This window comes from Sinocyclocheilus grahami, unplaced genomic scaffold (genome assembly GCF_001515645.1).
Source record: "Sinocyclocheilus grahami isolate Dianchi unplaced genomic scaffold, SAMN03320097.WGS_v1.1 scaffold988.1, whole genome shotgun sequence".
Taxonomy (NCBI): domain Eukaryota; kingdom Metazoa; phylum Chordata; class Actinopteri; order Cypriniformes; family Cyprinidae; genus Sinocyclocheilus; species Sinocyclocheilus grahami.
In genome coordinates, this window is record NW_015506167.1 from 510,934 (window position 1) to 523,197 (window position 12,264).

General features: G+C 40.2%; 1 protein-coding gene across 1 annotated transcript in view; it reads left to right on the top strand.

The window, feature by feature from the left end:
- Nucleotides 1–9,267, top strand: part of LOC107565215 (E3 ubiquitin-protein ligase HECW1-like) — a 59,680-nt gene extending 50,413 nt beyond the window's left edge. The window contains exons 15-22 of the mRNA XM_016250435.1: nt 118–223; nt 1,656–1,770; nt 2,285–2,383; nt 2,479–2,608; nt 3,471–3,617; nt 3,732–3,846; nt 5,420–5,618; nt 7,032–9,267. Of these exons, the coding sequence (XP_016105921.1) occupies nt 118–223; nt 1,656–1,770; nt 2,285–2,383; nt 2,479–2,608; nt 3,471–3,617; nt 3,732–3,846; nt 5,420–5,618; nt 7,032–7,143 (1,023 nt within the window). The 3' untranslated portion in view covers nt 7,144–9,267. The remainder of the gene's footprint in view (nt 1–117; nt 224–1,655; nt 1,771–2,284; nt 2,384–2,478; nt 2,609–3,470; nt 3,618–3,731; nt 3,847–5,419; nt 5,619–7,031) is intronic.
- Nucleotides 9,268–12,264: the final 2,997 nt, after the last annotated feature.

The following is a 12,264-nucleotide window of genomic DNA, read 5'->3' on the forward strand; positions in this document are numbered from 1 at the left end:
ACACACACACACACACACACACACACACACACACACACACACACACACACACATGCAAATGCTCTCAGATTTCAAGTCATGACTGTAATGTTGCTGATGTTATGTGCTGTGTCTCAGGCATCAGAAGTGTCCCGAAACAGAGGAGCGTCTCTGGTCAGCAGACCTGGAAACGGTTTAATATCAGCCGTCAGGAATCAATACCAGCCCGATTCAGTGCCTCTAGGTCAGTCAAACCTACAGAATCAAAGAAAAAAACTATACTAAAAAATTATTTTATTCATCAGTGATACATCAAATTGATGGAAAGTGACAGTAAAGACATTTATAATGTTACAGAAGATTTCTATTTCAAATAAATGCTGTTCTTTTGAACTTTCTGTTCATCTGTGAATCCTGAAAAATAAAATGCATCACAGTTTCCACAGAAATATTGTGCAGCACGACTGTGTTCAACATTGATAATAATCAGAAATGTTTCTCGAGCAGCAGATCAGCATATTTTACTGATTTCTGAAGATCATGTGACACTGAAGACTGGAGGAATGATGCTGAAAATACAGCTGCGCATCACAGAAATACATTACACTTTAACACAGATTTTAATTTTTGACATTTTAATTTGTATTAATTATGCAATATTTAAAAATAAATACACATATAAAAACATGTTTTTGCATGCGTTCTAATATTTTTTCCTCTCTGTCATTCAGTCTTTTTGATGAGGAGATCATGTCGTATATCCCATCTCACTCTTTCCACCCCGGCCTCAGCTTCTCTCCACGCTGCTCTCCCGGATCCTCACCTCAGAGTTCACCGGGTATGATCATATTACTATTTAAAAGCAAGACTTTCATCATTGGGTTTGCTCATTCAGTTGGACAAAAACGATTCCCCTAGTTTAGCTTTGAAACTACTGCTAGTTCTAGATCTGCAGCCAACAAAAATCAGCTGTGTACTCAAGATGAGGAATCAGTACTATACAAGTGCTTTTAGAAAACTTTTAGAATAACACAAGCAGATAGAGTGCATCAAAGCTAAAAGACGTGAATTAAAAGCTACAAATGGACAACTATTTCAAATGCTGAAGACACAGTCTAACTGTGTTGTTTACCCAGATTATTATCGTAGGATCTTATAAATCATGCTCAGTAACAAACATCCACATACTAACTTCTAAGGCTTTCTTTAAAAAGTCTGTGGAAACATGAGCCGGTCTCTTGAGTGTAGCGCCGCTTGCCAAAACCCAGCAAAGCCTTTTCCCTAAAACACAGTGAGAGCAATCATTCCCCGCATCAGTTCTTCAGTGTGCTTGCGGTTGCAATCTGGCCGGTCTACCACTTCCCTCATGTTTAAACAACTCACAGGTCGTTCCTCGCGTCAGGACGGTTCTTTCACTGTTGGGCACGCTTGTGATAGCTAGTGCTTGATGAGAAACTCATAAGTCAAATTATTTCACAGCATGGTGCTGACATCCCTGCTCCATTTGCTTTGTTGTTTCACATTGAGGCACCCAGAAATGTATTAAATGTAGCTTTTCTTTGGCTTTTGCCCACTTTTATTTCATTTGAATATATTGTATGATATTTTCAAATAAGGAAATGTTCAAATATAGACCAGTGTGTAATTATATGCAGCGGTATTATGTATTTTGACAGGTTTGCAGAGGGCCAGAGCACCTGCTCCGTACCGCAGAGACTTTGAGGCAAAGCTTCGTAATTTTTACAGGAAGCTGGAGGCTAAAGGCTACGGCCAGGGACCAGGAAAAATCAAGTAAGTGTGTCTGTGGGGCATCATTTGGAATGGTGAGAGATCTTCCGTTTTCTACCTTACTATCTCTCTTTATCTCTAATTATTGCTGTTTGGAATGTTTTTGAAGTTCAGCTTTGTAGTTCTCTGGTTGATGTGGCATGCGGTTGAGGAATCGCATGCCTTCTGGTCATAAGCGGTCACGCTACGTCTTTGTTTTGTCTCTTATTTCGGGATTTCGACTGCCTCTTGTTGAGTAAATTATAGAGTCACAAAACTAAATACAAAGACAAATTATCAGCGTTTGCCTTGAACTTCATCCAAGGAGAGGACACGTCTCGTGAACGTCAGCTTTCAGATTCACAACTTTTAATTGAATTCAAATGCTGGCCAAAGTCACAATGTCTGACTTTCAAGCCCTATCCAGAAGGTAGATCATTTTAAAAGCCTATAATTGGTTCAAAAACAGGATATGTGTTATATTGGAGCATGCACAGAACATTATGACATGGATAAATGTTTTGCTGGACCCTCACAGGTTCCGTTTCAGTGGCCGTATTTTGGGTCTGGCTCTGATCCACCAGTATCTGTTGGATGCTTTCTTCACTCGACCGTTCTACAAGGCCCTGCTCAGACTGTGAGTCTCAAAGCTTCTTTGCAGTGGAGATGACATCATAAAGTGAGTTTCGAATGATGGATTGTGATTGGATGTCTGTATTGTGTGGTCCGTAGAGTGACAGATCTGAGTGATTTGGAATACCTGGATGAGGAGTTCCACCAGAGCTTACAGTGGATGAAGGACAACGATATCACGGATATCCTGGATCTGACGTTTACAGTCAACGAGGAGGTCTTCGGACAGGTGCTGGATAATTCAGTCTGTTTTGAAACTGACGAGTTGCGCAAAACCACGTTCATATTCGCGTGATTTTTTGCGGTGCTCGTCAGTGAACAACGGCTCTGTGTAGTTAATGCTGCTCAATGTGAAAGCCCGCAGGTGATGGAGATTTACAGCTGATTACAGAATCAGCTTTCTGACAAGATGCGCGTTAAATATCGCATGCGATTTATCGTGCAGCCCTAATGTCGACTAATCGTTTCAGCCCTAGTGTCTTAACAAAATACCAACAATAATAATGATCAATGATTAAGAAAACTGATGCTCGGGCATTACATATAGCAAGCCAAACCTGTTTACCAGTTTTCCACATTGTACTAAATGTTGGAAAAGTTGGCACGTCGGGGTCACCAATGCAAACCAAGCCACACTGTTTACACCAGTGTTTCTCAATTCCATTGCAACCACAACCACAATGGGAGCTCCAGGACCAGAGTTGGGAAACACTTGTTTACACTCAGGAGATACACTCATCAATGGTTTACCTCAGGGTTGTCCAATCCTGCTTCTGGAGGGCCACCGTCCTGCAGAGTTGAGCTCAGTTAAACCCACCTGAACTAGCTAATCAGTGTCTTCAGGATCACTAGAAACTTCCAGGCAGGTGTTAGGATAAGTTGGATCTAAACTCTACAGAACGTTAGCCCTTTAGAAGCAGATTTGGACACGCCTGGCTTGGGATAAATATTTTAACATTACACACAGCAACAAAAAAGTGGCTCAGGATGAATCCATGCTTTTTTTAGGTGCCATGTCACTAATAATTGTAAACATTCTGGTGCGACAAAGGTCTGTAGCAACCCTTAAAACTTTTCATGTCATCTGACAGGTGATAGAGAGGGAACTGAAGTCGGGAGGCTCCAATATCCAAGTGACAGAGAAGAACAAGAAGGAATACATTGAGCGCATGGCTAGATGGAGGGTGGAGAGGGGGGTTATGCAGCAGACCGAAGCCCTTGTGAGAGGCTTCTATGAGGTACGTTAGCTTGAATAGCAGTTTCACTAACACAACGGTTTAGTTAAACAATTACTTACTAATCAGATTCAGGTGATTTGAATGTCATATATAAACTGTTCCTTTACAATGCAGGTCGTAGACTCCCGCCTGGTTTCAGTGTTCGATGCTCGTGAGCTGGAGTTGGTCATTGCAGGGACGGCCGAGATCGATTTGAACGACTGGAGATCCAACACAGAATATAGAGGAGGTGAGCAAATGCTTGCTTTGTCTTTAAAAATTCATGGCAGCTGCTGGGTAATATTGTCAATTTTGCTGCAAAAACGATCAATGAATCATTCATTACTGAAGAGAAATGCTCAAGTGGTCTTCATCAGTGAGTAGAAGCTTGATTGTTCAGGCTTAGCATTTGTTCCATGTGGAGTGGTCTCACTTTTCTTTCAGGTCCTCTGCTGTGAATTACTATGGAGGGTCAACAGGATTGTATCCCACAGCTAATGCCAAAACAAGTATCCCATCTCTTTAGATTGCAGTTCATAACACTGAAAGCGTGACCCCTGTAGAATTTCATATAACCCTGCAGTGCTGTAGTTTCACGGTGTCGAGATAACCTCGGTTGAATCTCTGGAGTCTTCGGTTGACTTTTCCTGTACAGCCTATGCACATTCAGATACGCATTTTCTTTTCTTCTTATACTTTAGCTGATTTAAATAAGCTTGTTACCTGCTCCCGATTGGCCACCTTCCTGCAGAGTTTAGCTCCAGCCTCAATAAAACACACCTGAACCAGCTAATCAAAGGGGGCTTTGGCACTGGAGGAATGTTTTCACAGTTCCTATATTGTAACTCTTGGTGAAAGTACCTGCTTTTTGGCTTGTTTGCACCGCATGAACTGGGAATGATTGTAGTTATAAGAATGCCTTTTGGGGGGACTAAATTAGCTCCTACTTTAGAGTAGGGTCTAACTCAACACAATAGAAACTACCAGTGATGTAAGTGAATGTTGATTGGCTGAAGGCATGCCATACGAAACACCGGCACCTGGCGTGTAAACACGCAGTTTACATAAACTTACTCCACAAACTAACTCCATGAACATGGAGATGCATTGATGCCGAAGTCCAGGTATTTCACCATCCTTCATCCTCCAGTTGTTGCAACCAGGAATATGGCCCTAGGGGAAAATGTAGACCTCAGGGACTGCCCTGGTAGCTACAGTAGTTCCTATAACTGAGTTCCTATAACTACCAGTTGTGAAAGCCACTAAGATCTTGAGGATCACTAGGACTATGTCTGAAATCACCCTCTGTACCCTTTTATAGTGCACTTTTTGAGGGTTCAGACATTTGAATTAGTGTCTGAAACCATATAGAGTGCACTTATTCAATTTGTATAATGCACTTCAATAATGAATGTACAACTGTACACTGAACTTGCACATTGTACACTGTACAGTTGATTCTGAATTGAATCCACAGCAATTCCGATTTTGTTCGCTTGTTCTCATTCACTCATTCAGTGTATTAAAGTTGAATAATGTAGGGAACAGTGAATGAGGGAATAGGGGGCGAACCTAGAAACTTCCCGGCAGGTGTGTTGGAGCTAAACTCTGCGAAAAAGTGTCCTTCCCGGAGCAAGATTGGATATATTCCTGCTCTGTTGGAATCTCTTCTGCACTTCTCCTGAGGAGTTTGGACGCTACCTTAGAAATTAGCTGCCTGTGTAGGCAGTCGACAGCTTTCTATGTTTTAGACAGAGCCTCATAATGCACTGAACACCCACATGTTTTTGTTTAATTTCACAAGTCTCCTCATCACCCTCCAGGTTACCATGATGGGCACGTTGTGATTCGTTGTTTCTGGGATGCGGTGGAGCGCTTCAATAATGAGCAGAGGTTGCGCTTGCTGCAATTTGTGACGGGAACGTCCAGTGTCCCCTACGAGGGTTTCGCAGCGCTCCGTGGGAGCAACGGCCTGCGGCGCTTCTGCATTGAAAAGTGGGGAAAGATTACCTCTCTACCAAGGTATACTGCTATAGATAACACTCTTTCTGCCTGCAGAATCACATATACCCTAAAGTAATGCTAAACACAGCTTTATATAACTCTTGATGACTTTTTAGTACTTGAGGAAGGCTAATTCATCAAGAGGGAAAGCTTTATGCTAGCTGAGGTAGAAAAATGTATCCAATTTACCAAGGATTGATTAGTATTTGTCGTTATTATAATTTTTTGATATGAATATATCGTTTTTTTTTATTTAAATTTCAGTTTTAGTTCTAGCTATTTTAGTACATCAGGTTTAACTAAATCAGGTGTTCCCCTGGCAACTGGCTGAATATACAGTATATGTATATATATATATGTGTGTGTGTGTGTGTGGTAGTTTTAGTTAACTCTAATAACCCTGAAAAGACCCAATAAAACTGACAAGTTAGCGCAGTTTTCTTTTGTGTATCGAGACACTTCCTACAGAAACAGGAAGCTGGTGTGGAACAGGACTCAGTAGCTTTAGTTAGTTAGCCTTGATAAACCATGAAGAGGATATTTTAAATGTGCATATATTGCTGAAAGTTTGTTTTGTCAACTTTTTGGAGCACATTACCATATAGATGGCTTGCATATGTGCAATATGTGTATTAGATTAGAGATGCTACACAGAAAGACCTCAAAGACCTGGGCTGAATATTAAAAACCAAATGATTTTCTCATTTCATGTTGCTCATGGTTTATATTTCATAGAATTAATATTAGTCTCATTTTATGAACAATCATGAGATTGAAGCAGGGCTTTGAGATCCTTACATTTCCATTCATATTTGATATCAAAACAGTCGTGAAATGAAAAACACAGAGTGCAAAACGCAGAAATAATGGATGCAGTTAGGACAACCCAAGCAGATTCTTTGTGTGAAGCTTGTTCAAATACTGTTTTGTTTACCTGCCATGGTTCTTCCACACTGTGCAATTCGATCACAACAGCAAAGAAACCGCCTTACTGTTTAGACTTGTAAATAAAGCTGCCCGAGATGTGTCATCCTGAAAACCAACTGTTAGACTCAGAAGCTCAATTTGCATCCAGTGGTTCACCTTGAAAATCATTTCTCTCTGTTTTGGCAAACAGAAGGGACTGCGGATCGAAGCCTGGCGCCGTCAGCACTAAAGTACAGGCTCATATTTCTCTGTCAGGGTGAGAACGACTCGGAGTTTGTCATTGTGTGTGCACAGCGTCAGCAGCCAGAGCTAAATAAGGCCAATGTGATGGAAAGGATACAGATGCCTCACTCAGATACAGAATTTCACATGCTCTGCTGGGGAAAGCTGCACTTTACAGCAAAGCAGCTCACAGAAGTGTAGAGCTCGTCTCACCTATTTAGTCAGAGGCCATGATAGAAGCTCCCTCCTGACCTCTGACCTCTGTATTTTCGTCTGCTGCAGGGCGCACACATGCTTCAACCGTCTGGATCTGCCTCCCTATCCGTCGTACCCTGTGCTGTATGAGAAACTTCTCACCGCTGTGGAGGAGACCAGCACCTTTGGTCTGGAGTGAAGAAGTGAGACTTCTTTTTTTGTTTTTTTTGTTTTTTACTGCGAAAACATTTTCAATAACTCAGTCCATGAGAGACTTTTTAAACTTCATCTGATAATTTTGTTTAAAATAACTTGAAATAGCATGTTTCTGCACTAAAATAAAGATATGTAGTACTTTGTGGGAGTGTGGGGTCAGAAGCATCATGTATGCAATAGTGAAAACCTTGCATCCTACTCATATTTGTCCTTGGCCTCATCCTATTGGTTAAGCATCAGTACATCTCCTTTCTGATGGGATATTCCTTAAAAATGTGGTAAAGTGTGATTTTAAACACCTGGCTCTGTTTGACACGGAATACTAACATATTGCTTACTGAATACTGCACAGTATATACTGTACTTAATACTGCCCACATTTAAAGTTCTGTAGTATGTGAACCATATGTAACAAATGAACACTTCCAAGTGCAGTATGCAATGTAGTTGTCACACGACCTCATTACACTGCATGTTTAAAAATTATGTGTCACCCACTTTTCATATCAGAAATAAAAGTTGTTTTGCATTTTAATGTGTGAATGATCACATAATAAGTCTAGTTTTGGTACTGCATTAAGTAGGCACATTGCATTATGGGATACAATACTCTAGATATGTAAAACATCATCTAGGTATTGTGTGCATACAGATAACATTTATGCTGTGCATGTTATGGATACTGCATAAATAGTATGCTAGTATGCTATTCTGAACATAGCCCCTGAGCAAACCTGAGTTTAGGAGGGATAAATTAACAGCACATTTTCATTGTTGGGTGAACTGTCCCTTTAAATCAAAATCAAAGTTTAAAAATTAATTCTCATGTCATCAGCTGAACTCCAAACCACAGCAACTGTTTGCCTTTACGTGATTCCGATGAACTGTTTCGCCTGATTTAATCACATGGCTCAAATACTGTTGATAATGTCATTAAAAATGGATTATGTTTTTGGAGCAGAAATGGTTAAACTCAAGTTTGTCACCTCACTCTCACTAATATGAGCTCAAGCTTTAGGTAGGAAGCACACTTGGAAGCTCACTTGATAGTGATGTAACCAAATTAGTGACACTAACACTGAGCTCATCAGAACTTTCTGCCAGCAGCGTCCATGTGGCTACGTTAGAAATAACTCTCTAACCGTTTAAACGATGCTTCTTAAAGCCAAAGCTGTTTTAGGTCATGAGCTGCATTTAATAATGACACGGGCAATGGCATGATATTGGATTCATTCCTAGATTGGCACAAGTCCTATTTTTCCCAGACATGTCCTGGACGGATTTTTCTAAATTGCCTACAATGTCTTGGCTTTATTTTCCCATTGACAATCTCTCTACAGTTCTCATACATTACATGTTATATTGCATTGCTTTGACTGTTGTCTGTAGATCCCGCCTTCTCGCACACCACGATTGGTTGATACGTACAATGCCTGTATGCTATTGGTCAAACCACTTTTCAGTCATTGCCTTCAGCAAGTGTGAAAAAAATATGAAAACAAAGCCAAAATGGACATTTTAGGCAATTTAGAAGTCATGGGGGGGGAAAGGACGTATATATCTCCCTACTTGGTATAATGTGTTTTGTTGTAAATTTGTGGGCGTTGCCACGGATAACACATTTCAGACCACACATGCACCTTGTATATTATACGTATGTCTTTATTCATTAAAATACATCTTTTTAAATAATTTATTTGTTTAATTTATTGATGCACATCTTCCATAGCAAATATGAGTTGGTTTGTCGCTCGTAACTGTAAATGCAAACAGGCTTCGTCTTCTAATAATAATACAATCACTGTTCATAACCACAGATGACAAAACCAGATTTTTTTATTATTCAGTATGAAATATCTTAAGTGGTGCTTTTATGTCTTTATATGTGTATTGTTTGTTGGCCGAACGCCTCTCACCTCACCATCAAAAGAGAATTAGTTCATGGACGGATCGTCACTGATGTTTAGCCAGGGCACGCAGGCTCTTATGATGGTGTTTATCATTGTGTTGCATTTATTGTTTATTATTGCCCGGGGAATAAACATGCTCCCGATGACTCTGAACGGTTTTTTGGAAGGATGTCAACTCAAGCTTGTTTTATTTGTCAATTGCATATGAAAACCCTTTACTTGCCATGCAAACTGATGCAGATGTTAATGAAAATACACGTGTAAATATAATTATGAAGGTAAATTACTCTACATCAGCCTGATTTTCTGATGTCCATCTGTTCCACATCTTGTACATAAATGTCAATAAACAATCTCTTTGTAGTAGGATGCATTGATTATGTTCACTTACTAAATATGGGGTTCACACACGTTCATAAACACACAAGTTCACTCTCAGTCCAAACACTAGAGGGCCTCACAAGAATCTCTTCAATGTGTGTGTGAATGTTTTGCTTCTCATGGGGAGATAAACATATTTAAATATGCCCAGAATAAGAGCAGTCTTATAATAATAATAATTAATAATCAGAAAAGGGACACTCTTATTTTAATGTAATCAGGGCTATGTATATATATATATATATATATATAATTAAAATTATATTTATCATTATAGGTAAATGTTTATGTTAAATATTAATGCAAATCACAGAGGATAATAGTCTTTGGGTGTCTAAAGGTCCCGCAAACATTAAACGATTCCATCTCAAATATATAATTATTTAATTAATTAATTGGTCACCTTTTATTGGTCAAATGTCACCGTCAAGGACCACCTCCTCCCGCCCACCGGCAAGTGCTTGATCGTAATTGGTGGAAAGCGGTGTCAATCACGCCCGTTGCCCTGGCAACTGAAGTCTGAGGAGCAGCTTGAGCTTGGCTTTCAGTTGCGTTGGTGCGGATGAAGGCAGACGAGTCGAGGAGAGCAGCAGCCAGACTCAAGCGCTTTTGCTCACTTACGAGGTTTAGTCGAAGATGAAAACAGCTCATATTTGTATATTCAGCGAGAGGAGCTGTTATTAGGTGAGGTAGCGTGATAGTGTTCGTCGCGCTGTATCAGCTCACCTGCAGGTAAAAGCGGCTGTAGGTACAGCAATAAAACGAATTGACGTTAATAGCAGCCGTTATGATTCCTGAGTGTCCCGAGCCCAGAAGCCGCATTCGGTGTGAATCCGGTCAGAACCGCTCCGGTTTGCTGCGCGAGATCCGGACCGCCGTCAGGAGCGAGCCGTTCACCGAGCGCTATGACGTCATCCCCGGCAAAGAGCTGGGCAGGTGAGGCGCACCTTTACCTAAAGCATGCTTAGTAAATGTTTTGGCATGCTATATCCTACTTGTATTAAAGTCTGGGTTTTTGTATGTGCATTCAACATTTTTACATTCAAGCTTCCCTGTGCGTTATTAAATGGATCTGCATTCTTGTATATGGATATTGCATGCATTTATTGCTTGCAGTTCAATAAATGTGCAGGATTTAGTCATGCATCACAGTATTCTGAACATCTGCACTGCTCCAGAGTGTAATTTGGCATTGCTTTGTCATTTAGATGGCTTTCATTGATGCATTTGATATGGATCAGTTAAAGAAAATGTGTAAAAAGTCATGAAAACCCTTTACTTGCAATGCAAACTGATTCAGTTGTTAATGAAAATAAATATATTGTAGTTAATAATGTTCATAAATGCATATCAGCCTTCAGTTCTATATGAACAGACTCCGCTTTTCCCCAAATCGTTGTGGATAGTGCATGCATTTATGGCTTACACTGCGTACAGTTCAGTCAGTTTAAGTCATGCATCACAGTTTTTAACATCTACATTACTTTAAAGTGTGATTTGGCATTGCTTTGTCTGTCTTTTAGATGGCTTTCAGATACATGGATATGCACATTTAATGAAACACCCAATAAACTTTTGCATGCAGTGCATTAAAGCTGGATCACATGATTGGAAAACAGAGCCATTTGATGGCACACTGCGTTGATGCCAGGGCTCAGTGGTTTTCTTTTTAAATCAGCGAGCCTTTGCCAAGCCTCTGTAGGGCTTGAGCACTATGAAAACACTGCTCTGATTTCACTGCGCCTACTCTTGTTTGTACCGAGGAGGATATGCAGTGCACGCACAAAAAGATTTGGGCTTGTGTAGCATTTTACGCCTGTGCAAAACTAGCAGAAAAGTCACTTTTATTTGTCCAATATCAACAAAGTGCTGGTTGAGATAAATAGGGACATTTAGCTTTTGCATGATGGACCAAAGTTTGAACTCCAGTTGAACGCTTGTAAAGTACAAGTTACAATAGAGTGTCTTTTTTTTGAATGGTTTATTATCTGACAGCCCACACGGCTGTATTAGTCACAAGACAAACTCTCAGACATGTAATATCAGCAGGCTATCTATAGGCAAACTAACGTTTTGTGTAGTCCTAATTACCCGTCTCCAAAGAAAGTGCAGCTATCTGGATGTTTGCCACCACCGTTTAGACCAAGCCGTTTCATCGGAGTACAATAAAGCAAGAGAATAGACAAATCAGTGACTAGTTCATGTCCAGCATGTCTCCGCCTGTTTCCCAAAGGTGAACTTGAATGGCTCAGGATTTCAGGGATGTGATTGGCTGCTCCAGCTGGTTTTATTTTGATGCCTGTGCTTGTGGAGACGAGCCATTTTCAGTCTTCAGTGAGCGATTTCAGTGGGTTATGATTCTGATTTCCATTCTGAGAATCACATTAGCCTAGATATTGCCATTTATAGTCTAGTTAGGCCAAGTATATGTAGTCTTATTTCTCACAAGAGTCAAGACTATTGGTATTTGATTATCACTGACCGTTTTATTTAGACCAGATGTTTGTTTGGAGTGTTTTTTTTTTTTTTTTGTTAGAAATTGCACATGGCAAATATTTGCGTCCGTTAATTTAATATAGCGCAATGCTGGAAATAGTCTAGATTACAGAATGGACTAACAGGTTTAGACTGACAGGTTTTAAGAGTGGCAAAAATGTTGAACTTGTAAAGAGCTACCGGCATCATTCATAAAACCTCACATAAGTGAGGAACAAATCAGGATTAGTGAAGGCAGAGACTCCTAATGATTTTTTTTTTTATAACAGATATGGAGAAATGTAGCACTGCATCAGTGTCTCAGCAATGGATGCTCT